The sequence below is a fragment of the Pollachius pollachius genome, assembly GCF_949987615.1.
Source record: "Pollachius pollachius genome assembly, chromosome: 1".
In the NCBI taxonomy this organism is placed as follows: Eukaryota; Metazoa; Chordata; class Actinopteri; order Gadiformes; family Gadidae; genus Pollachius; species Pollachius pollachius.
The window spans coordinates 46,459,824-46,486,999 of NC_136934.1; the positions used below are offsets into that span (position 1 = coordinate 46,459,824).

The 27,176-nt window shown below is 45.6% G+C and overlaps 2 protein-coding genes across 3 annotated transcripts in view; one reads left to right on the top strand and one right to left on the bottom strand.

The window, feature by feature from the left end:
* Nucleotides 1-6: 6 nt before the first annotated feature.
* washc5 (WASH complex subunit 5) lies at nt 7-15,427 on the bottom strand. 2 transcript variants are annotated; one of them, XM_079731035.1, is made up of 29 exons: nt 15,365-15,427; nt 14,965-15,174; nt 14,700-14,845; nt 14,482-14,566; nt 14,154-14,254; nt 13,686-13,878; nt 13,227-13,379; nt 12,993-13,106; nt 12,458-12,629; nt 11,958-12,085; nt 11,114-11,243; nt 10,488-10,600; nt 9,178-9,344; nt 7,664-7,739; nt 7,431-7,541; nt 6,504-6,644; nt 6,044-6,124; nt 5,848-5,949; nt 5,221-5,400; nt 4,833-4,957; nt 4,184-4,346; nt 3,803-3,905; nt 3,613-3,692; nt 3,203-3,306; nt 2,379-2,505; nt 2,064-2,160; nt 1,196-1,349; nt 945-1,028; nt 7-439 (listed from the first exon to the last, which is right to left on the bottom strand). In XM_079731035.1, the coding sequence occupies exons 2-28, from the start codon at nt 15,148-15,150 to the stop codon at nt 989-991; spliced, it is 3,372 nt and encodes a 1,123-aa protein (XP_079587161.1). In that variant the 5' UTR covers nt 15,151-15,174; nt 15,365-15,427; the 3' UTR covers nt 7-439; nt 945-988. The 2 variants fall into 2 exon arrangements, with proteins under 2 accessions (XP_079587161.1, XP_079587160.1); XM_079731034.1 differs by having other exon boundaries at nt 945-1,032.
* Nucleotides 15,428-20,764: 5,337 nt separating this feature from the next.
* LOC307080749 (exostosin-1b-like) overlaps nt 20,765-27,176 on the top strand; it is a 49,912-nt gene continuing 43,500 nt past the window's right edge. The window contains exons 1-2 of the mRNA XM_079743614.1: nt 20,765-21,256; nt 21,386-22,601. Of these exons, the coding sequence (XP_079599740.1) occupies nt 21,526-22,601 (1,076 nt within the window). The 5' untranslated portion in view covers nt 20,765-21,256; nt 21,386-21,525. The remainder of the gene's footprint in view (nt 21,257-21,385; nt 22,602-27,176) is intronic.

Below are 27,176 nucleotides of genomic sequence, written 5' to 3' on the forward strand. Positions count from 1 at the left end.
TGGCGGAGGACAATATATATTTTTAATCGTTTGTAACACAATATATTGGTTCTGCTAAATTACCATGTTTAACAGACAATCTCATCATATAAACATGGACCTAAAGACCTAAACACGTTTGTCAATACGTTTTTAAAATGTATACATTAATGGATAACCAATAATCATGTAAATAATCTTTTATTAAAATACAATGAATTGACAAACGGTTGGCAACAAGACATGATAAGACAGGTTATTCAAAGTAGTACATCAATATACCGTATGGTATTAGTGCATTAATTGTATAAAGATGGAATAAAAAATAAATAAAACTAAATTAATAGAAAGAACATAAATCGTTTGCAATCAGATGTCGTTGAAAAGACGAATCTTGAGAACTTCACAGCACCGTCCTGAACTCATCGAAGATGAAACTGGGGACATGAGCTTCAGCCACCTTATGGGAGGGAAAGGAACAAAGAAAATCACTCATTCACTTCCCAATAGTCATCAATGTGGGGTTGTTTGTCGTCAGTAGTATTATATTGGTCCATCAAGAAGGGTGATTTGGGCAAGGCTTAGGACCTTAATCTATAAAGACAACTATACTTTACTCTGCCCTCATATAGTGTCAATTCAATTGGTTGAATTAAATCAATCAATCATCACCATCATTATCATCAATTACAAACCTTTAGATTCAAACCCTCTTGGTTGTGAAGTGATTGCTAATGTGTTGCTGGCATGACGGCGGACCTACGTTAGCGCAAGCTAATGTGTGGCTAGCATGATGGCGGCCCTACGTTAGCGCGAGCTAATGTGTGGCTAGCATGATGGCGGCCCTACGTTAGCGCGAGCTAATGTGTGGGTAGCATGATGGCGGCCCTACGTTAGCGCGAGCTAATGATGGCGGACCTACGTTAGCGCGAGCTAATGTGTGGCTAGCATGATGGCGGCCCTACCTTGCGTGGCAGTTTGGTGTACTTCACGTAGTCTTCCAGGAGCATCAGGGCCCCCACCACGTCCGACGGCATGTCGGGGATCTTCTGACTGCAGGGGCAACGAGAGGTGAGACAACGTTAAAGAAGTGCCTTCCAACATTATACTTATTTGGATTATTTGTTGACTGACAAGATCGTTAACGACCTAATTAACTAGCGTCATCTGGAGCGCCAAAATATTAAAAAGTAATCAACGGATTTTGCTTTGTCACCTCGTGCACTGTTCCATGATGGACCGGATGAATTGACCAATGAGAGCCAAGAACTGTTCGGTGTATCTGGAGTGGAACTGCTTCAGCAGCGTGAGCAGGCCGAGAACCAGCGGGGGCCAGTCCACCGGGTCGGCGGCCTTCCTGCAGGTCATACCTGGAGGGAAGGGAACCAACAACCCACAGGGTCATGCCAACGCTTACCTAAAACGTGACACTAAATGCAAACAATGACTTGTCGAGCCTTTTTTATTACGAAGAAATCGTAAAAAAAAAAAAAAAAACTAAAACGCAAACAATGACTTGTTGAGCCTTTTTTATTACGAAGGAATCTGTGATTTACTTTGAATTATATGTCTGATGTTGGGTTATGATGGTGTGCAGTCAGCATCAGCAAAATGATGTTCCCTGAAATCCTTTGCCATCTCATGTAATTTCAGCACATTGATTTCCTTCCATTTTTTGTTCACGCTGACTTATCGAGTCTATTTTGCCTCCGGGCTAAGTGGCCAACCGGATGACTGATTAGCGCACACTATTGACTACTGATGGTGTTTCAGACTTATATGAGCTACAAACTACACAAAACAGCGAGCAGGGCTGGGATTCAAACCAAGACTGAGTGTATAAGCTGACTTTAGATGTATATTATTACACTTTTCGACATTTTCCTCAAAAGATATACGGTAATGTGTAGTGGAAACATCCCTCTGTTATATGTTATGTTTTTTTTTTTAAGTTTTGAGCATAATGTTTTCCATACTTTAAGTATGTCAAATGTGACAAAAAATGTCTTCCATCTGAAATTTGGAGCAAGAAATTGACAATAACGGAGGAATATGCACATAAAAAAACTGATGTTGACACTTGCCAACGTTTTTGGTGTACTGTAGTTTCGGCAGCTGGGCGATGACGAACAGGAAGTTGACGATGGGGAAGTAAGGAAGGCGCTTGGTGGTGATATAGATCTGTCACACAGACGACCGGAAAACACTTGTTACACCACTTACTACTGGTATACAAAAAACACAGACCTCATTACATCGTCAACCATCTCATTGGCTGTAGATAGTTGTTGGCGCGCGCGCACACACACACACACACACACACACACACACACAAATCAGCGCCTGTACAGTTGCCCTGTAGCCTGAGCAACCACTGAGACCAGATTGTCCATGCGGACCTTGTTGAGTGGGTTGTGAACGCCTGCCGCTTCCAGGTAGGCGGTGATCTCGTACAGCAGGGTGTCCTCCTTGGGGTAGGGCAACGACGGGTCCTGGTAGTGGGCCTCGATGTCCGCCAGCAGGGACCTGAGAGCAGCCATCACAATAGGTATTAGAGCAAGGCCTGTGGTCCGGGTCGGAGAGGGACTCACAGCGAGTCCTTCACAACCAAATTTGAATGCCTCATTTGATGTTTTAAGATTAATGGGTCATCTCATCTCTGGCTTTAAATTGTATTATCAGCAGCTGCCCCTAGCAGGTTTTGTTCATCCTTTGTGTTAACAAATGGAAATGAATGCACTATTGACAGTTCAGTTAGCAGCAAACAAATGACACTGTCTTTCTGGCCATCTATGTTTGTTTGGAATAGAAGAAGGCAACCAGGCCGCTGGATGCATGTGTTATGTACCATGATATTTAGTGTCATTTTTTAGGGCAGCAGTAGCCCAGGAGGTAGAGCGGGTTGGCTGGTAACCTCAAGGTTGCTAGTTCGATCCCCGAGCTCCTCCTAGAGTGTCGAGGTGTCCCTGAGCAAGGCACCTAACCCTAACTGCTCCCGAAGAGCATGGTTGACTCCACCATCGGTGTGTGAATATGTGCATGAATGGGTGATTGTGAGGCAATATTGTGAAGTGCTTTGGGTGGCCACTGGTTACAGAAAAAGCACTATATAAATGCAGTCCATTTACCATTTTACTATTCTTTACAGGTCAGTCACAAAGCAAACAGTAAAAAGAACACCCGTGAAACGTGGACAAATCCCGAGGCTGGAGGGAGGTCTTACTTGTTGATGTTGTCCAGGGCAGCTGCCAGGTGCTTGGAATCAAATTTGCAGGAGTAGTTAAGCTCGTGAGCGATCTGTTGTCTGAGGATCTGCATCTGACCGACCTGGGAAAAACACGAACATGAACGGGACATGTTTATCCTATATCAGATGAAGTATCTCAAGAAATGATCCAAAAACGACTGAATACTGGACATTATTGATCAGGATTATTAGTGGAATGAACTTGTCAAGATTTGATTGCGTTAAAAAACAAATGTGTTGCTGCAATTGTGATTCGATACTTTTGGTGGTTCTGCCTCACTAGTGAGGTTGAACCATCAAAAGTATTGAATCACCATTTTCTTGTGGATATTAAAGGAATAGTAAATGATTGTGAATGAGCTCTAAGATGGGAACTGGTGGGGAACCTTCATGATGGCCTCCAAATACCCTCCCCAGATCTTCTGGGTCTTTGCGGTGGCATTGGCGTACACTTTGCTGGCGTTCGCTGAAGGCGAGGAAACAAAGGGAAAAGGGAAACATTGCATTATTCATCACGTCATTGACAAGACAAGACAACACTGGCGGGCGGTGCTTTTAAAGAGGGCCGTCACATACCCACGATGCCTTGCACCGGGTTGGCAGCTGTCATCATGCCCTTGAAGACTTCCACCACGGCCTTGTCCCGCAGAATGCTCCTCTGCAGCACGGTCAGGAAGTTCTGAGGGGCGGCACGGCGAGATACAGGATGACAGGTTTGATGGACACACTCACACATCTTATAGTCTGTCTGACTGTATGTTAATCCATACTCTTCAAGAACAAAGACACCTGCCTGGTCACCCACACACCCACACACACACACACACACACGTCATGTTAGTCTCTCCCACACCAGCGTCACAAAGCACCAGTCAAGGCCGGCGCTTGTCGTTGACGCTATCGTCACTGACACCTGATTGGTCGGAGGGAAAAGGTCCCGGTCACCCGGCCAATCACCTGCAGCTCCTTGACAATCATGAAGCAGAGCAGGCGGTCCAGCCCGTTGAGGCCGAAGGTGCCCAGCGTGTGCTGGATCTCCGAGAACAGCCGGTTGCTGGTCACCTCCTGGTGGCTCTTCAGGTCGTACCAGGTGTTGAGCTGTTCCATGAAGCACGTCGCCCTGGCACCACGAACAGGCAGGGAGGGTTACTCACTTTGATCCGATTGCAGCACCCCACTCCAATTAACCCCTGAAGCTACTCTTTACTATTTATACTAGGGGGCGGCAAGAGCTCAGGAGGTAAAGCGGGATGACTGCTAACCGGAAGGTTTCTAGTTCGATCCCCGGTCCCTCCTAGCGTTGAGGTGTCCCTGGGCAAGACACTCTACCCCTATCTGCTTCTGACAAGCTGGCTGTTGCATGGCTGACACCGCTGTGTGAATGTTAGGCAATTATCATGAAGTGCTTTGAAGGGCCACTGGTTGGAAAATCGATGAATGCAGTCCATTTAATTGTTAGGTACCTCTGTAGTGTGTCATTTATTCAGACATTATATACGACTACAACAGACGAATGAATCCCATGGGGCCATTACTATCTAGCTATTCAATGACATCCCGTTCACAGGCCCTGTTCTGCAGACCCCCCCCTTGAGGAGGGACCTACTTTGGGTCGGTGATGCGCAGGACCTCTCTGCAGAGCCGGCCGATGAAGGTGGCCGACTCGTCCACCGAGGGGAACTTGGGGATGGGGATGTGGGTGGACTGGTACACGCTCTGCCAGTCCTGGATCTGCAGGCAGAGACACAGGGGTGCGGGAGGCTTTGAGTGTACGCATCTCTCAACGTAAAGCGGGCTTATCATGTTTTAACTCATTTGATTTGGTTAATACTTGTATCCATATAAGCAGCGCATAAATCAAAACAGTAGATTCAACTCGCTCGTTCAATCTCTCTCTCGCTCGTTCACTCTCTCTCTCTCTCTCTCTCTGGTTCACTCTCTCACACACACACACACACACACACACACACACACACACACACACACACACACACCTTGGTCCTGAGGAAGCTGTTGCACTCCTGCTCCACGTTGTAGTTGATGATGCGCGACACCTCCTCCTGCCAGATCTTGAGGCCGTAGATGCTGACGTAGTCCTGGATGTACTCAAAGGAGCGGTAGAAGCCGTCCATGGTGGCGGCCATCTCCTTCAGCTTGGGCATCAGCTCGCTGGCCTGGGGGGGGGGGAGAGTGTCCCATGCAGTTATTTCACCTTATTAGAGACCATCCATACCAGGCCACATGCCAGGATATGTTGATTGTGGGTCCCACAAAACAAACATAGCTTCGAATTTATACCTTTGAATATTCATAACTGCCGTCACCTTGACAGCTGTCATTCTATAGCCTCGTGCGGGGAAATAGTGTGACGGGGAAAACGGCTACGACTACAACATTTTGTTCCAACCGTTTTTAAGGATTATGTCTATTTTTGCATCGACATTTATACTCATATTTTTTTGAATTTCTTTATTTTCATTTCTTTTATCCTATTACTCTTCTACTGTACTTGGTTCACCCACGTGTGTGTGTGTGTGTGTGTGTGTGTGTGTGTGTGTGTGTGTGTGTGTGTGTGTGTGTGTGTGTGTGTGTGTGTGTGTGTGTGTGTGTGTGTCCCTAACCTTGGCCTTGGGGTTGAAGATGAGGCCCTTGTGGAGGGCGTATGCCACTCTCCTCACCAGCTCCTTCCTGATGCCGTCCTCCAACAGCTGCTTGGGGTCCACCTGGAGACACAACATGGCGTCACTCCGTTATGGCGTCTGCCATTACCTTAAAAACTCTTGGAACATCTCATAAATCGTCAGGAGCCAGTGGTACCTTGATGATCCCCACCAGGGTGGTCTTCATCATCAGAATCCCCTCGGTGAAGATGGAGATGGCGTGGGTGAGTTTGGCCACCTGTTGTCAACACGAAGCACAACAACGTATATTAATCCCATACGCTCTTATTGTATGTTGTACGTCCTTCACCTTGAAAATAGTACTTCGCATTGGTTCTATGATCATACTTCCTGTACCGACAGAGATGTATATTGTTTCCTTCCCTTTTCAGACAAATCGACTTAATGTACGTTGCTATGGACAAAAGTGTCTGCTAAATCCCCTAAACATGAAGGGAAATCTTATAATCACTCCCAATATACTTTTTTAAAATCTATTCACGCCACGTCGTATTTAACGAAAAGTAGCAACAAGTAAGTGTAACAGCGCCACCTGGTGGCGATAAATAAATCAACATGTTCTATTCCTGAGCAGCGGACGACCATGTCCTGCGGACCTCGTATCGCGGCCCCAGCTGGGAGTAGTCCTTCAGCTTGTCCTTGTCCAGGCGCGTGGGCACCTCCGTGATGTCGTGGATCTGCAGCTTGATGATCTTGGCCAGCGACGTGAACATGCTGTCTGGGATGATCTGAAGCACCTGGAGGGGAAACATTAAGAGATGTGTTGGAAAACAGGAGACAGGATGTATACATACTTCCCCACACATGGCTGGATGAGTTTCATCCTGATGAGAAACATTTGGCAGGTTCTGTGTGAGGAATCTTTAAAAGGAGAGCACAGAGTAAATGATATTCCCCCCCCGAGGGATATTGTGTTCACTGTAACCAGGGCCGCTGCTGGCCGTTTCGGTGCCCTACGCGAGCGGGTGGGGGGGGGGGGGAGCCTCTTTTTATATATTAGGTAAAAACATATAATTGCCGAAATTGAGTGATAGGTTATGCAATTAAGAAAAAACAACGGTGGGCGTCTTCATAACTAATTTATATATTTTTTTAATTCAATAATGTAATAACTATTTTTATTTTTTTATTTTTTTTACAAACCATAATTTTTGGTGCCCCCCCCAGGTGTACTCTGCGTATAGGGAGCGGCGGGCCTGACTGTAACTCAATATAATTGATATAGTGCTGGAATAAAAACCACAGCTAGCATGGTAGCTTTACAGGCTGGGGGGGCTTTGAAGCACCTTTACAGTAGTATTGGATCTATAACATCCTAGCCATGATTTGACTAAACTTCCCAACCAAACGGTCAAACAGCGCGGGAGGGGGGCATCACAATACCTAAAAATATACACCAGGAGACGTTCCACAGTTCACAACGACCCTCTTTCCAGCTGGTTTCGACCAATCACCACCGACACATTGCAATAAACCACGTCAGAGTTCACCAGAACTCACACAGCGTATCCCTTTTGAAGTACCTTTCTAACGTAAGCCACGAGCTCCCCGGAGTAGAACTGAGACACGCTGAGGAGGTCCGGGCTGTTGGCCTGGTTGATCCGGAGCAGGGGCAGGTCCAGAGCGGAGGCCAGCTGCTCACACAGACGCACACAACATGTTACCGCTCGACCCCTCGGTGTAACCATGCAACGGTACCGTTGACCGATCAAGACCTTGCGTTCGGTTTCTTTATTAAACTTGTGTGTGGCTGTACCTTTAAGAAGGTGGCTCTCAGCTTGGTCACCATGGACGGGTTGACCCTGATGCTCTCCTGCATGATGCTGGTGAAGCTGCAGGAGACACGTGGGGTTAACAGCGCACACAACAACAGCAGCAGCATCCTGTCCCCTTCAAAACAAGAGCGCCTTTCAGGGAATCACGGAAGAGTTTCCTTGTGTCGGCTGAGGGGCATTTGAGGAGACGCCGGTTGAAGCGGATTCCAGAATGTTTGTTTTTATTCTATTAAGTATAAAAACTGGCACTGGCTCATCGGAGTGCTGAAAAGGACACGCGGGCCCCATTGGTATTCTTGTATGTTAACAAGATGAATAAAGTGACAGGGCCGGCCAGGCAGACGGTCTGGCTCCTGTCGCTTGGTCGACCATGCGATTGAACCGTCTGGCGCCATCTGCATGCCAACGAGCGATCGTGCGGTCCGTGTTTAATACTAATTCCGGCCGATGGCTTGGCTTCAGAATGTAAAAACTAGAGAAAATTACGCTGCTGAAGTTGAATTACTGGGAGTTGGATGTGAATGGGCTGATTGGAACGTCTCACCCCTTTCGAAGTTCGTCCTCCAAATAAATATGATGTATTGACGGTAATGAGAGGATTATTTTGTTTTGTGTCCTTGGGGTAACCTGATATGCATATGGGTTCACGGGTGATTGCTGGCTTATAAAATAAAGATATGTGATACAGTTTTGATTGAAAACAAAAAAAGGCAAATGGTAAATGGACTGCATTCAAGTAGCACTCTTCTAACCAGCAGTCACTCAAAGCGCTAAACAATACTGCCTAACATTCACCCATTCAAACACCGAGCGGTGGCAGGCCTGCAAGGCGACAGCCAGCTCGTCTCGGGTTAGGATTCCTTTTCTTTCTGCTAGGAGGAGCCGGGAATTGAACTAGCAACCTTCCGGTTACCAGTCCACCCGCTCTACCTCCTGAACAATACAAGTATATCTCCTCATGGTCAACCGGCCAGCTCCACATTACCATTTTAACATGATGTGCATGTATTTACCTGTATGTCAATTATGGAACCCATTGCACTCCTGACCATCCCTGGAAGAAGGGATCCCCTACTATGCGTTTCTTCTCAAGATTTCTTCCTTGCTGATTTCAAGGGAGTTTTTTCTTGCCCTTGTGGGGGCTTGGGTAAAGGGGGGTGTCATAAATATTTGGCCTGTTAAGCCCTTTGAGACTGTAATGGTGATTAAGGGCTATACAAATAAAATTGAATTGAATATGGTTCAAAAGGTTGCATTTAAAGGCCCCATATTATCCAGAAACAGACAGAATTGTTACACGACTACTACTCCCTAGCCACTTAGGGTTGGGCCATGAGCAAAACAAGTCTGGGAACTACTGACTCAATGTATTTCTCCTCCTCTGACTCGGCTGAATGTCTAAAAGAGAAGGCCGTCCCTTAATGAACTTAGTGATCCTTAGTGATCGCTTGCTCCAGCCTCCTACCACCAGACAGTCGGGGGACTCGGTGGCTACCTGTCGATGATCTGCCAGGCGTAGGACAGGTCTCCTACGATCTGCATGGTGATCAGCACCTCCTCCTTGATGTTGATGGTGCGGATCATCTGGTGGAGGAACTTCCTGGTGTCGGCCAGGAACTGGCACACCTGCAGGTTGGACTCCAGCTGGTGGAACTCCTGGACCTGGGACGGGGTCAGGGTCGAAGCCGAGAGCGGGAGAGAAATGTCAGACAGGGATGGATCTAGACAATGTTAGCATTCTGAGCTTCGCAATGTGGCCCTTTGAAAAATACTGTCTTTAGCCTTTTATCGATTTAATGCTTTTATTAAGCAAAGGTCTTTGTGGAACGGGTTTCATTCCAACAGCCTTGAACTGTACAGACTTGACGCTCCTTAATGTAATGAATTGTAAGAAATCGAATAGTCTTTCCAGGGCGTTTCCGGCAATTCTGCATAGGGTCCAGCCCCGCCTTGTAATTCAATATTCAGACCCTCTGAGACACCGTTTCATTCCAAAGATCCCATCTAAAGACATCTTAAACGCTTTGAGTCAGCGATTAGCTATTATTAACCACTGATTAGCCTGCACTTTATTTTAATTTGCATGCAAAACGCATTAGCTATCAGATGATTCTCTCAGGATAACCCACAGAGATTAGGCTGCTCCTAATATCATTACAGGGAAGCTCATCCCTCAGTTATCAATGCCATCCCCACTGCATAGGTGAACATCATCCCTACCTTAAACACCAACACCTGATGGTGTCTCCACGTAAGGGGGGCCAAAATATCGATGCGGCGATTTATCGTCGCCCTTCGTGCAATACGAGAATCGATTCACTGGACCGATATATATCGATATATTATTCTTCTATTTAAAAAATAGTTATATATGTATATATATTATTTGTTTTAAGATTTTATTTGACATTTTTGGGCTTTATTCCTGAATAATTAGACAGGAAATATAGCCCCCTATATCAATATAACTTAATTAATACAATAAGGCACACTAAACAGATTTCCCTGCTCCTCGAGGTGGTGCTCAACACATGAATGAAGGAAACTCGACCAAAGACGAGTAAATGAAAACTCAGTTTGGACGATGAACAACCTTTTCACAGTCCTTTTGTATTCATCATTAGACATCTATCGTGATGCATCATTATAGGATTGTCTAACAATATATTGATTAGTGAAGAATCAGTGTATCGCAATGTTATCGCTTTCGCGGGCCATGTATCGCGTTTGGTATCGTATCGTGAGGTACCCTGTGATTCCCACCCCTAATTCCCTTTGGAGGGGGGGATGAAGACGGGGTCTCACCTCGACCAGAGCCTGGATGAGCTGGACCGTCTTCCTGCCCGCCGCCGTGGAGTCCTCGTAGTTCAGGGACTCTATCTGCTTGGAGATCTCCCTGAACCAGGCCTGGAGGTTCTCTGTGAAGGGCGAGGAAGCAGCATTAAGGCCTGGGTCAAAGGGAGCGTTTCAGCAGCCTGGGGCCGGCTTTCTGGAATCGTTTTCAGATCAATGACAGCAAAGCGTTTACCCACTATCCACCCTGAACGCCTTGAGTTGAAAAAACATCAACTCCATAAACTTAATTTACATTTTCTTTTTCCATTATCTAATCAGAATTGAGAGGCGGGGCTTCTGAGGGGATTACGACAACAAATGTAAACAACATTTGGGGAGAAACTAGGTCGAGTCCCCTCGGCCAATTAAAAAGGGTTTAGGATACCAATACAGGGTATCAGCAGTTTACGCAATGATCGTTGCAATAAATGCATATTCTAATGATCATTATAAGGACAAATATAACATAATAATCATGCCTGATCTAGACGTTAGGGCTAGCCGGCGTCCATTCAGGTAACACCACATCTTCATGACGATGACTATTATAAGAACACACTATAAAAACCCAAAAGAGAAACATGGTTGTGTCCCACCGTTCTTCTCCACCCGGGTGAGGGGCTTGACCCCGGAGAACACCTCCGCCAGCTCCGTCATCCTCTCAGACCCCTCCTTCTTGTAGCTCTCCCATTTGATCTGCTTCTCCAGCAGCATCTGCTTGAACATCTGGAGGAGATAGGGCGAAAGGGGGGTGCAGATGTTGGGCGCAGGCCCGACAAGCGACGACCATTAGTCAAATGAGAAGCGTAATCAGAATATTGAATTTGGGTTCCTTTTCGTCGCTAATCACGGCTGAGTCGGCAGCGGGCGGGCGGCCATATGCTGCGCTGTCAACAGACAGCGGCGCCGGGGCCCGCCTCCCGACAGATGGATCCACCGCTGTTCACTGGTTGGGACATCAATCTACCGCGCTGTTTACACACACTCGTTACAACGTGTGGAGGGACCGGTTGGTACGGGATGTAAAAATGTTTGCGCTTCGGTCTAACACGCGCCTTTATGCGTTGGGAGTTTTTGCTAATGACTGTCATGAATGTTCCATTTTGTAGTTTATTCTATTTGCTCTTAATCAATTAAATTGATTCCAGTCGTGACACGGTATAAATATTTTGTTTACTCTTTCTGTTTATAATTTTGTATTCAATTGTTATTGTTTTTTTTATTACAATAATGTTGTTGAGCTGTTCTGCATAATACTTTTTGAAAACTCAATAAAAATCCAAGGCAAAATTAAAATAATTTAACTGATGCATTCTGTGTGCAGCTATCTGATGAGTAAAGATGATGTCGAGATTTCATTGCAAATGGGTGAAAACACCCGGCTCTCAGAGCAGCAGTGTGTGGGGAGCTCCAGGGGTGGGGAACAGGACAGGGTTTTACCTCTTTGAGGGTGAACTCAAACTGGGCCGTGTCCAGCAGCAGCTGGAAGAGCATGCGAGGCTTGTACCTGGAGTCCGTCATCACCTGGTCCTTGATCTGACGCAGACGCTTGTTGTTCACGTCGTAGGCTAAGGAACACAACATGTTATAAATAACATGTTATAACATGTTATAAATAACATGTTGTGCCATTTGTGGTTTCATTTAGAAACAAATATGATATATAAAATATGATACCATATCTAAATGCTAGCCCGGATTTTAGATCATGAATCATTTAATATAACATCAAATATGAAATAAATAAAAATGATGTACAATGCAAGCTGTCTTATGTGCTAAAAAGTAAGTAAAGTAAATACAAATGTACTTATGTATAGCAATATATTTAATACAAAATACAAATATATTTTGATACATCTAACGTCAATATTTTTGTACAATTATTTTCTTATTTCAATAAATCCCATAGGGACGTTTATTTTTTTGTGTATTCTCACCTGACTCTGCAGTGTGCAGCATCAGCCAGCGGATGGCGACGTTGCAGTCCCTCAGACAGTTGAGCAGCTTGGGGATGTTGTCCAGGATGATCTCCTCCCGCAGGAAGCCCTCCTTCAGCAGCTGCTGCACCTTGGGCTTCAGGATCTCCATGCCCTCGGCATAGCGGCACGCCTGAGACGGATCAGATCAGAAGTCGGAGTGATTTTTACGTTACGCATTTACAAATCAGACAGATGTTGCAGTGGTTATTTTTCTGGTTGCCTCTGTTACATGAAATATTAACAGATCAAACTGTATATTTATTTGGAGACAAAAATTGGAGAATAGTAAGATTTGCTATTTTGCATTGTCAGTTGACGTTGAGGTTTTTAATACAAAAAGGATATCACACTAAAACAGTTTGTTATCCGTTAAAAATACCATCACAAAGAACAATGTGATTTTGTCAAAGTCAGGTGCTCAAAAATGTATTTTCTGCTTGTCAAAGAGATAACTGCTCTCTCTACAGCTATCCATATAAAACCTTCACAGTACCTGCTCCTTGATGTTAGCCGTGTCCAGGGTGTAGTTCAGGGCTGTTTTGGCAGCCTTGTATGGCTCCCAGGCCTCGACCAGATTCACTGTGATCCCCATGTAGATACTGATCACCTGGATATGGGGCATGACACAACACCGACACAAGTTCAAAGATCCTGTTTCCCCCCCCCCCCCCAAAAAACAGGACAATATGCCTGAGGACCAAGATGAGCCTTTGCCAGAGTCACTCACCCAGTTGTCGGGGAAGTACTTGTCCACAATCTCCCTCATCTTGGCCTGCTGGGTTTGCAGGATGCTGGGGGTGAAGTAGAGGCACACGTACAGCATGGAGGCCTGGTTGGCCAACGCAGTGCTGCGGTGCTCAGGCAAGGGGTAGGCTGACACCTGACCACGCACACAAACACACACACAAATAAATTATATATTTTTAATCAATTTAAGGTTATTTGGATCACAAATGTTCGAGAGTCCAAATCAATTGTGTTTCAACAGATGTTGCGCTATATCACAATTTTAGTATCATGAGGTAGATTGAAGATACCTTTTTAAAAAGAAATCACAATTAGGAAATTGCATGATCAGACATAAAGCACTCAAAACAAGAAAGTACTCTGATACATAGAGGCTGTCTGGTGAGGCATCACGATACATTACGGTCCCGGTCAGCCCGGTGTGCTGGCCGGCTCTGACCTGGTTGTAGATGTCGTCGGAGCGCAGGCGGCCGATGACCATGCTGACGAAGGTCTGGCTGACGGGCACCCTCTGGAAGTAGCTCTCGGGGTAGCTGGGGGGCCGCTTGGCCCCCGGCTGGCTGGAGTAGCCCGTGCTCCGCAGCAGCTTGCAGATGTCGTCCAGGTTAGAGTCCGCCGATGAGCGCGCCGCACTGGAGCAAGGAGAGAGGAGAGAGGGAGGGAAAACGGAATATGCCGTTTATTTAACAAAACAAAAAAAGACAGCTTGATAGAAAATATCAAATGTAAATTTTAAGGTTTTTTTATGTATTTATTGATATATAAATACGCAAAAAAAGGGACATATTCTGAATAGCAATAAGATGATTATTGACCCTCCGATATATGTTTCCCCTTGCATACCGAAGCTGAGCTGTGACCACCTCCCTTCACCCACACACACCCACACCCACACCCACACACACACCTGTATCTGTAGTAGGACACCAGCATCCTCTCCCTGACCTCGCCTTCGATCTTCTGATCGATTACCGTCAGCATCACTCCGTACAGGTACAAGGCCTCGCACTGGGGGAAGCGAAGGTCACGTTATGTCATGACAGTTATTGAACAATATGCATATCTCAATATGACCAACATTCATACTCACTTTAAACTAAAAGCTGCAATTGTTAATTATTTAACACACAAAATAAATCACTTTTCCAGAATGTATACAAGATTAATATAAAGATAGTCCACCAAACATACAGTAAATCTTTAATAAGGTAACGGTATGTATCCATGCTACTTACTAGTAATTGTTTTCCATCCTCATTGATGATGACCGTCTCCAGGGTCTGCTGGATGTAAACCCCCTCATGCAGATCACCCAGATATCTAGACACAAAAAACAATAACAGTTTCTTTACTCATCACAAAACTGGAGATGATTGTTTCAGTGTCGTTTGACAATAAACTAATTGTATTCAAAACTGGTCGCACATCAATTGCTATATCCCGGTTTTTTTACCTATTAAGGTCCATTATATATTTATGGACACTTTCAAACGCCAGATAGAAACGTGTCAGAATCTCAATGTTGTTCTCTCTGAATTCTTCATCCAGGTCTTGAAGTTCTGGTTTGGCTTCAAGTTTCCCCTCATAGTACTCCGGACCCTAGACACAAATCAAATATTATTCAAAAGTCTGAATACAGAGCAATCATCTGTCAAGTCCATGGGCTAGGTTAGACGTGACATAGTCACATAGTGTGTCATGTGTTGGATGCATGGTACCTTGAAGTAACTGAAGTCACAGATGATGTCTCCATATTTCTGCTGGTCGTTCTTGTCTCTGAGCCTGAAGACTGTGGGGATGAATTCTGAGAGGCGCAAGAGCTCTGCGATGATCGCGTTCCCCCGAGACACTATCCTCAGGACCGCCTGACCACACAGGTTGTTCTCGGCGAGGAAATCTACCATCGCGACGATGTTTGCTACACAGTCCTAAAGAAGAGGAAACACACAAACATGGTAAACACGTGAGTGTGCGCTGTCAATGTGAGCTAAACCCGATTGTCACGTTAGCGATTAGCTCTGATGCTACATATACAACATGCACGACTTTGAACACCCTTGCTATACTTTAACAACTTCAACCCCTTCGACATGCAGAACAGAAAACACGTTAAACAACCTATAAAGCTTCTACTGCATATCACCGAGTGTCTCCTTAAATTCCTGTTTACTTCCGCATGACTAATCACATGACCTCCTCGGGGGGCGGGTCATGTGATTGGTCGGGTTTCGCTCATTGGCTGAGGGTTGCGTTTGAAACGCCACCATTAACATGTGACAGGTGAACACATGTAAAGCACTGCAACTCATTAGTAAACCCATTTTAATTTTTTCTGAAAGAAGCTTATCCATAAAATGTAGCCTAGTTTTATAAGAATCATAAAAAATTGTGTTTTGCACATCTGATGTCAGACTTGGGAGTCCAACGCTAGATGGCGACAGAGTACCACTGGTAAAAGCATCGTGGCTCCCTGCCGGAGTGCCAAGGAAGGCGCAAGTGAGCGCCAGAGTGAATTGCACATGGATTGTCTGTCGTTTGCAGAGACATAAATATTTAATAATTAATAATACGTTTTCAGAGACATAAATAATAATATTTGTAAATATGTAAATTGCTTGATAAATGGGTATGGTTGTTCTACCTACAGTATGTATGTGTTTGGACATCAGATTGCCTGCCTTATACCTTTTTGCGAACGCTATTAAAGCAACATTTGGTAGCGTTAGTATTGGTAGAGTTGGACAAAATGATGTCCTTATTTGTACGTATTCTCTGAAAGGGGAGATTGCGAAATGGCAGTTTGAAGCAATTGCGTTTCCATCCTGTCACATCATACCGACCCCCCGGTCCGCCAAAACCAGTCCCCCAAAACAACCCAAACATCATCACCAGCCCCATGGTCACTACCAACAGTTTCCTGGAAGGAATAACGGAGGGGTCTTTCCAAACATTCTTCATTCAGGTACTACTAGAATTAATAATGTCATTTTTTCCCCTGTGTGTTTGGTGTTGCCAGTACTTTCTTTACCCTATTATTAGGTTGCTGTGTTATTGTACCATAAAATCATCCTTTTCAGTTTATTGTCCCCATGGTAGATATCATCTCTACAGCCTGGGCACTATCAAACATCCTAGGTCCATAGGTCTTCAAACACAATGACAATGACCGAACAACATAATGACCTCCACACATTATTGACTTTATTTTCTTTGTGGTCAAACAGAGGCTTGTCTATCTGTTGTCTACTCCAACATCTAATATTGTAATCCATACATTGGTGCCACTGCTGCCTGTGATATAAATGCTCATGGCTGGAGTCATTAGGTTCAGTTGACCCTCAAGCACTGACTAAGAGCCTGTATGGATCTCACGTCCAGTTTGCTGAGTACTGCAGCAGTCGATCATTGGCATTCTACCTCGTTATCATTTGTCAGTGGCACACATGCATTAATGATGCATGAATATCCTCCCTTTGGCCCGACGAAAAAAATGAACCAAATAAAAGGATTTGGCTATAGTTTTCATTTGATATCCTGAGCCAAATGATTTGCTTCAGTATAGATTTCATTTGATACACTGAGCCATAAGATTAGCTTTGGGTAGTTTTCATTTTACAAAAGCTATTTTCATTATGCCGGACTCTGAGCTTCTCACACCAATGGGGCTCTTATCAGTATTTGAATGTTATAATGTAAGAGAGAGTGTGTGTGTGTGTGTGTGTGTGTGTGTGTGTGTGTGTGTGTGTGTGTGTGTGTGTGCGCGCGCGCGTGTCTGTATATGCGTGTGTGTGCATATGCCTGTTTGGGCGCGTGCATGGGTATGTGCTGGCGTGTGTGTGTGTGTGTGTGTGTGTGTGTGTGTGCGCGCGCGCGTGTGTGTGTATGTGTGAGTCTGTGCACATTGACCCTGAGGCCCGGTGCGGCCTTTATGAGGCACCAGTTGACTCCATTCAGCTGAGCCGCTGATTAAGCCTGTCCATGGTAGCACTGGTGTGAACTGTGTTCGGTGATTAAAAACGGTTCATTTTAAAACTGTGTCCCTGGCCCCAAAATACTCTTATTTGGCACCAATGCCTCAAATGAGCTGAGGCTTTGGATGGTGGAATAAGTGGTAACTCATTGTTTTTTTTCGCTAACCTTTTGCCTTGCAAACAACAAAAAAATAATGAATTTAAATGAATTTAATTTGGATCAAATAGATTCTAATTGAATTGAATTCAATCAAATTAAATAACATTCAGTTTATGTTGGTGTTCTAGACAGAGGTTGCATGGAGCTCTATTCAATATATCTGTCGTCTGACTCCAGATCTAGTGGTAAGAAGGTCGGGCAGAGTTTCTACAAGTTCCACAAGACCATTTCCATAGCCGAAAGTGCCTCGGGGCTAACAAGTGGTGGGTTTGGGGTTCAGAAAGCGGAAGCTGATTGCAACCATGCCCTTGTGTCAGATATGATCAAGCAGCAGATGTCTTTTTTCCATCGCTAGTCATTATCACTGTCAGACCTATTAGCATATAAATGGTTTCTGGGCCCAAAGAGACCATGAGGTTATTGCAAGTGTAATTGAACTTGATCCCTTCACTGTGATTGAGACTTGGCCCACATGAGATATTGGGCACATCTGCACATTGATACCCATCCAAATCACTTCCAATAACACACAGACACACACACGCGCGCACAGACACACACACACATACTCATTTATTATGATGACCAAAAACGAAATAGGACCAAAGGCCAGATTCATACTGATATGCATAAAAAAACATCACCTGTGATTCTGAGGAAAGCCTATTTATATGCATGTTTCAATATTACTGAAGTGGAGGCTGATGCTGATAAGATTGCATTTCTCAAGCAGTCATGGCACACTTATGATGACTCACACAGGACGTCATGCATTCTACATACAAGGGGATGTATACGCACATGTAGTATCCTTGTACTTCTCCTTTGATAACATGCACACACAAATGTCTGTGTATATGTGTGTGCATGCACATGTCAGCATTCATTTGCTTTTGTGTTTGTGTTTGTGCATGTGTGTGCATGTCTATGTGTGAGTGTGTGTGTGTGTGTGTATGTGTGTGTGTGTGTGTGTGTGTGTGTGTGTGTGTGTGTGTGTGTGTTCCTACACAGTAAATGCACCCGGGAGTAATTTGTTTTGTTTTACGGTGAGAACTCTGCTTTTTTAAATGATAAATTAGACTTCATTACTCCTTATTATCCGCACCCGCATTAACGCCGGAAAAGCCGCTCTGAAGTCCATGATTAATCTCCATTTAGCCGTTCATTGGGCGACTAGCCGGCTGGAGAAATATGTGCCGACCTGGGCACATCGAGAGGGGACGAGAGGCGGGGATGAGATGAGGTGCACAGCAGGTAGTCTTGTTCTTCAGCCAGGCTCCTTCTCCGGATCTGGCAGGCGTTCAGTGCAACAACAACACACAGTGGAACCCCAGGGAGGGCAACATCTCCACAACACTCATTAGGCTAAATATAATGACCAGGCACAATCAAAGATGCTGACATCCTATCCAGACACACCACACACATGCACACCACACACACACATACACATGGTCGCATGAGCAAACACCCCCTCACACACATATGCACATGCTAGCACACATCCACGCACACACATACATGTGCAAACACACATACACACAGACAAAGCCACACACACAAACAAAGACAAACATATGCAAGCATACAAACACACATATATGCGGGCGCACAAACATTCACGAGACATAGCGTTCACGTTTTTTTTAATGTGTTTTCTTTTAACCAGGTACTCTCCATGCTCAACAAGACGGAGAAGCAAGGTGCTTGTTCACACACACACACACGCACACGCACACACATGCACACACACACACACACACAGCCATCACAGAAACGTGTTTTGTATTTATTTGCATCTAGCCACCGTCTCTCTATCATTGCTCTGTTGGCATCAACAACAGCCACATGGAAGCAGGGGCTTGTTCGAGTTAGCAGACCAAGTGTTTCACCACAAGGTCCCACTTGTCAGCGTTTGACACACAAGTAAATCAGGTGGGAGATTCTACATGAAAGGATTTGTGGCACGTTTAAAACAGATGCATGGCCCTGAAACGCGGGGACAAGATACACACAAAACATCCATCTATGCTGGCTGGTCCAATGAGGGATTATAAAGTAGTAAATCATCTGGAGGGAGGGATGAAAGGCACTGAGAGAAAGACGAAGAAAAACACAGACGGACCACAATACCAGACCAAGAGCAGGTCACGGGTGCAATGTGTGTGCTTGTGTGTGCACATGTGTATGCGTCTGTATGTGCTGGCATGTGTATGTGCGTGTGGGTGTGTATGTGCATGTATTCATGTGTGTGTGTGCATGCATGTGTTTGTGTGTATGTGAATGTGCCTGTGTGTATCTGCGTGTGTGTGTATGGATGTGTGTGTAGGTGCATGTATTTGCATGCGTGTGTCTCTTTGTGTGTATCTTTGTGTGTGTGTGCGTGCGTGTGCATGTGCCTGTGTGCGTGTCTGTGTGTGAATCAGCGTGTGTGTTTGTGAGGCAATCGCATGTGTCTTTATGTGTGTGCGTGTGTATGTTTGTGTATATGCATGTGTGTTTATCTGCAACTATGTATGTATGTGCGTGTGTATCTTTGTGTATGTGTGTGTGTGTGTGTGTGTGTGTGTGTGTGTGTGTGTGTGTGTGTGTGTGTGTGTGAGCCATCGTATCCCTTTTCATGTCTTTGATCAGCGGTCCGTGAGGAGACAGGGAAGCGTGGATAGATGGTCCAGGGATCCTGAGGAACGCAGTTTCCCCCCCCCCCCCCCTTGCTTCTGCAGAATCACCTCTAGCCCTCTCCGACCACGGCAGCTGTGAAAACACTTTTTGGCCCTGCCAGCTACATGCCAGGAGGGACATAGTCAGACACTGTGGTGCCATTGTACCGGTGAGCCTTCATTTGCCTGGTGAGGTTTATTCTGCTACTGTTCAACATGTACTCTATCCTATCCCACGGCTGCATAATCACTGTCCTTTCAGCCTTATTTTCCCAACTACAACAGAAACAGGTTTCGATCAGCTATGAAAGCAAGATATTGGATACTTTGAACTTCACCACCAACAAATCAAAGGTCAGAATTTAGAAGTCGTGGAGCAATAGCGTGGTTGAATAACTCATGAAGTGTTTGATTTGTGTTAATTTAATACGGGATTGATCTTCGTTAACGTGGCTAGGAAACGGTCTTGAACGAGATTGAACGTGTGTTACTCTAGTCGTCCAGGAGAGCTCAGCTGGTTTTAAATACGTGGTTGTGATTTCCTTCACCTCTCTCTGGTTGTGAATGGGTGCCGCGTGAGGCCCCGCCCACTCCAGACCCTCCACACCAATGGGAGGGCGCGGTGCGGTGGCGGAGTCTGACGTCACCCCATCAGCGGTCGTGGTGGTGGTGGGACTGCTGCCGCTGCACATGCGCACTGCAATATCTGGAGAATGCCTACCGACCATGAGAACTACAAGTGAACTGAAAACACTCACGGATGAATTGTCGTCGTCGCCGCTTCCACGAAAAGTCGAGAAGCGTCCACGGAGTCTCGAAGGTACGGTGATTTGTTTTTTTAGTGTGTGAAGGAGATGCGACCAAAGGCACTTTTGACGAAATCGCATAGCTAACAAGCTAGCGGGGAATGTGTCTCTCGGAGGAGCCTGCTAGCTTTTCTTCTTCTCTCGCTCCACCGGCGGCAGAGAACCTGAAGCCCGACTAACCCGTGGTTTACCCAACTAGTTTGTTTGAAGGTAGTCTGCAGCTTGAATGGGACACCGGTCCTGGGTGCTGTTGATGGTGTGGGTGTAGGTGGTGCTGTGAGGTGATGGTTCATGTCCTGCTGCTCACTGAAGCCAACCCGGTTCTGGACCGTCCTCCACTGCTGAACTCTGCTCTGCCCGGGACCCCTCTGGACGATCCTCTCCGCGGACACCGACGAGGGGTATCGGTGTAGGTGTGTCTCACGTTTTATCACATTTCATAGCAGACAAATACCAAAAACCGCGGATAAAAACGTAGTGCATAAAAAGGTAAACAAAGAAAGTATGGTGCTTTTTTGAGACGCAAGACCCTCTCTTCACAGACAGGTATGGCGATGGTTTAATGCACACTAAGGGTTGATGAGAAGATACGGTGGATGACCATTATACATCGCCCACATGCCCTGGACCGATCGCTGGATTTGTGCAAGGCATCCGAAGAAGCGGGCGGTGGGGGACGTGAATGCAACGACTGTGCAGCCTGGGGGAAGATGGCGGAGCGATCCCGTCGGAGGTGGTGAACGTGAAACTTTTGGTCTCCTTGGAATTACTGCTCGACATCTCGGCCCACACCGTTGGACACATGCAGGCCAAAAAACGGTATTTAATTCTGTTCTCTACCGGTGCGTGTGTCATTCTGCTGTTCTGCTTTGGGGGCATCCAAGTGCCGCTGCCTAGGAGGGGTCCCAGCAGGCGCGATGGCCGGAGCTTTGGCGATGATCGCGGCGTCGCCTCGCAGTGGCGTCGCTCCTCCGGGACGCTGCCGCCCCTGGATCCGTGGGATCAGGTGGAGACGGAAGATTACAACGGGCACATATCGCCGCAGCAGAAGCGGGACTCTATCTCCGGTGTGTACACGGGGAGACAGTGCAGGATGGACTCCTGCTTTGATTTCCTAAAGTGTAAGAGCAACGGGTTCAAAGTGTACGTCTACCCCCTTCAGAAGGGGGAGAAGATGTCAGAGAGTTATCAAAATATATTGTCCTCCATTGAGGGCTCCAGGTTCTACACCTCTGACCCGGCGCAGGCGTGTCTGTTTGTCCTGAGTTTGGATACTTTGGACCGAGACCAGCTCTCGCCCCAGTATATACACAACCTCAAAGCAAAAGTGCAGAGCCTTCCCCTTTGGAATGGGGGCAAGAACCACATCATCTTTAACTTGTACTCTGGAACGTGGCCTGACTACACGGAAGACCTGGGCTTTGACATCGGCCACGCCATGTTGGCCAAGGCGAGCATCAGCACAGAGAACTTCCGGCCCAACTTTGACGTCTCCATCCCCCTCTTCTCCAAGGAGCATCCTCGGACCGGAGGGGAGAGGGGCTACATGAAACAAAACTCCATCCCCCCATACAGGAAGTACATGCTTGTTTTCAAGGGCAAGAGGTACCTGACCGGTATAGGGTCGGACACAAGGAACGCCTTGTATCACGTCCACAACTCTGAAGACGTAGTCCTTCTCACCACCTGTAAACACGGCAAAGACTGGCAGAAGCACAAGGACGCCCGCTGTGACCGGGACAACGCAGAGTACGACAAGTGAGTGGCTGGCTTTGGTCTTATTAACCTTTTATTCAGGTTTGCTCTGATGTATTTTTTCTATGCAACTTGTTTTCCATTCAGGTGTGACCGGTATGATGGATAGTATTATATCACTCTATCACATCAATATCAATACTTTCCATGGTGCATTTGTTTTTTTTATTAAATTAATGGTTTGAATTGTGTTAACCTAGAAATTTGTTATGCTGCTGTTATTTTTGTTCTCATTACATTATTTGTGATGGGGAAAGTCTGACTGTAGGCCCTATTTAATTCATTTAAAATGAGAATCAAAGGGCACGTTGTTGGCCTGATTCAATTTGTAACTAGCATGCCATTTAGCGGCGGATAGATTTGAGTTCATACCCAAATCAGAAGACCCCACCCGATCTCTTGTACACGTACAGTTTGGCTTATGATTGAATCTGAACTTTTCAATAAATTGCAACCAAATTTCTATCGGCCACAGTTCAGATAATCCCAGCATATAAATTGATCCAGCCATTTTCTAGCACACACACACACACACAACAGATTTCCTCTCAGTACAGTATCCTTAAACGCTGAGCGACACACTAGGTTTGTTGATGTGTTTACAGTATCCAGGCCGCCCTCAAGGCAAATCGGAATGATATCTCAATCGCCCTTTAAAAAAAAAAAAAAAAAAAACACACGGGAAAAAAAACACATCATCACCCACTCACACAATCATACTCCTACGAGGCAAACTGTTTTTCTGCTGCCTTATCTGATGAGCAAATTGGCGTCTGTCTCACCCTGCCTCAGCCAGCTGGAATCACTCCCCGCTCCCCCAGACCGGGCCGTGTTGTTACTGGGTGCTGTGCGGCTCTGGGTGAGCGACAGTGGCTCGGTGGTGCGGATTAGCCCGGGACAATGCCCTGGTGCCAGTTAGGGGAAGCGGCTCGGACCGCTGTTTGTTCAGTCGTTTCCCAGACGGGCCCTGCTCCACCATGCAAGGAATGCCCCCCAGCAGCAGCACCGGTCCCTTGTACCCCACCCCCACCCCCACCCCCTCTGTTCGGTGTGGAGGTGCGCGGTGCAGGGTGACCCTCGCTGGCTCCGCCCCCTCCCCCCCCCGCTATGATCACGCGGCTGGAGTCAATGTCGCCACTAGTTCATCAGTTTGGGAGATTTGCTCTTCACGCTGGCTGAGCGGGTGTAGGCTGATTTAATATCAGGCTGTCATGGCTCCGGTCATGGAATCTGGATGAGATTTGAATTAGTTTGGAGTGCGTCTGGGAGTTGTTAGGGTTTAGGGGCCAGAAAGAAAACGAGGCAGCATTGTGTTTTATTTTATTTTATGCTCAACTTTTAAAGTGACTATCCACTTAAGCCTGGCCTGTGTGTGCTTACGGCTTAGTAGGTTCACTCCTTGGCTTGAGAGTTTAATTCCCTCTCTCGCGTTCCGAATGTGGGCCATCTGATTTCTCTCCCATCGTATCTACCTCTCATTCCCTTCCCTTTTAAACCCTGATGGCTCTCGCTCTCGTGCTGTTGCTCTGTTGCTTTCGCCAGCTCATTGCGTGCTTGCTGCCAAACATTGGCTGAGAGTGATTGCACACAGTAAGATGAGTGTCATCAGGACGTTTGCCCGACAGAGGGGCAAAAAAATTAAAAAATCCCCATTCCATTAAGCAGTTTGGAGAGCTTGGCTTGTCTTTGCGGCCATCTGACTAGCCCTAGCCCAGGGACCGGTTCCCGAAAGCTGAAGTTAGCCATGTATATGTGAAGTCTGACTTCATGAAGGTCCGGACTTTCCGTTCCCAGAGACGAAACAGGGTTCTCCACAGCTGTCCATAAGCGAGGCGCCTTGCAATCAAGTTCACGTCTCAGGCAGCATCTGCAGTCAATCTCACATAAATATAGCTCACTCTTAGCCTTGTGTAGTATTATATAGGCTAAAATAATAAATCTAGGAAGGCAAACGGGGGGCCGTTCTCTGTGGAAACTGAGAGCTCCAGTGTCTCTTAGCTCACATCTGATCAGGACTAAACCTCCATCGATTGAGAGAACTTGGAACCGTTTGACTGATTTTGAAATGTTAAAGTCATGAGAAAGATGCGTTTCAGTATATAGAACAAATGCGCTATTCAATAGAGCAGCAGAACAGTGAAAATGCACTAGGCGTAACTGCGGAGAGAATCCCTTTCACCAGCCAGAGTCGGGGTGTGCATAATCCCTGCCTGATGTGATTTGTGTACGTTGATGTCCTTTAAGCACACAGTCCGCCGTAAGTGCTCCTTAACAAAGTGATCTAAAGTGGGAATCGAATGTCACTCAGCGGCCCCAGACACAGCAGGTCTAGTTGTGTTAACAGCAGGATGCTGACCGGGGATTGCCTCCTATTGTCCCTCTTAGATGCCATTATTTGGCGTTTCAGTTCTCAGCAAATTGTCCTATTCATTCCCTGTTTACTCTTTATTCCTGTCATTATAGAGTAAACATGTTCAGGTCATTTTTAGACAGTTCTTGGTTGTACATCTTTCATTAGATCCAACATAATACGTTTTTACCATTGGTGAATGGCCTATTAGTGCCCAATGCAGGAATCCTCACTCAAAGTCTATAGTCTACCTTTATGATCTAAGAGCCATCATTTTAGTAGTTCATATTGCATATTCTTTAGTTATTAGTTATTATAAGTGTATCTGTTTCCCGTGGACTGTGCTTATGTGGGAACATTTAACTTTCAGACGGCTCCTGCCCAATATCTGACCAGTCAGGGCACCTCTTCTTTGATTGGCTTTCAGGGCCTGTCAATCACATATAGCTCAGCCTCACCATAGCACTTGAATGAAACACTTCTCAAAGGCAAAGAAACTTGAGGAGGGAAGGGTTTTGTTTTGGGGGTGTTTATTTGCCTCTGCTCTCTTTCCAACTCTAAAATCTTGCATATAGTGGCCTCTTTGATTAGGTTATTATAATGCATGTGATTGTTCTAATTTTTTAATCCATGATTGTTTTTTCTGAGATAAATGTGAGTCTACTCAGAACGATTATTGGACTATTAAGATTTTAGGGTACAGCGCTTCAGTATTCCTTCTTTATCTGAAGTATTTCTCCATCCACTAAACTTTCTGTGGGAAACACTTTGTAAGCCTTATAGGTGCCCTGCCAACTCAGCTATAAACCTGAGCTAACCAGCCATATCCTACAGGACATGGCCCAGCCCATTCCAATTGCCAAACAATGTAAAAATGTCTTTCTGAGCATTTCATGCAAATTTTTTGTGGCCAACATGTCAAATAGATAAAACTGTATCTCCATGTGAACGCCACTTTTTTGCACTACACAATACAGTCATTATGCTCCATCGAGATTTTGCGATAGCATTGATTCAGCTTCTTTTCGTCTTTGCACACATTACTTTCTCAGTAGCACATTGATTGAATGCGACTTGTAGGCTCCTCAACACACCTTGATAGTCCTCAGCTGTGTTTTTTGTTTGTCAATGGCTTAGGCCTGCATTATATTGTCTACCTACGCTACGACTTGTTGCTCACTGTTGATTTAATAATAAGCCACGCATTGTTACATGGCATGCCGCTCGGACAGGAATCCACAAGCAACTCCAATAATTAGCCCTAATAAAAAGTACCAGATATTTGTAATTCATTCTTCACTGTGTGGAAGGATTTGCAGCCAATCTTTCCGTTCATGTCACCCAAGGCCTTCCCTTTTCGCCGTAACCTTCTCAAACAGCTGGATTTAAATCAGTATGTGTATGATTAATTTGCTTTGTTTCCCCTGGCCAGGCTGCCCTTGTAAAACTAAATTAATGAGCCCAACACTGTCCAATCATTTATACTGGCCTGATAGGAGTGGGAAGAGAAATGGGCTTGGCTCTCAATTTTAGCGATCATCCATTGGTACACTTTCTCCATTTCATTTGGAAACCCCAAACCCTGTTCTAAATTAGTTTTCACTTTGAATGGGCTCGCTAACCCCTGCTTTCAATCTGCTCTTATCTCTTATGCCTCGGTCTATGAAGTTGTACTTCTGCTATGGTGGATTCAAACGACACATATTTAGTTCGTTTTTCTGCACTGCTGCATAATGCCCCTGATAATGAATAATGAATCTTAGATCTCTCTGTCTGTTTTACATCCAATTATTTGTAGATTGTTTAAACGGATGTGCTCTGGCTGTCCTTTATGTTACTGTTGGCCGCCTACCCAGTGAGATTCATACTTCTCAAGTATACTATATACTAGACCCACATGACAAATGGCAAGATGTATCTGTCCATCATGAGGAAGCAGCAGACAGACCAGTGCAGTTTATGGCCATTAGCGAGCAGCACAATTGTGTAATAAAGGCCTATTCCATTGCGATTAACCGCTTTAAGTGTGTATCTGGGTCTTAACAGGCCGTGCCCATCTTCCAGGCCATTCAGTTTAATTGTTCCCCAGTCCTCGATAAAGCCGCCCCTTTCGTACTTGTGTTGGCCGAAGCCTCCTCCTAACAAAGACTTGGATGCACAGATGCAATGTGTTGGACAACACCTCAGATGTTTCACCTCTCAGAATGTAATTCTGTGTAGTCAAGGAC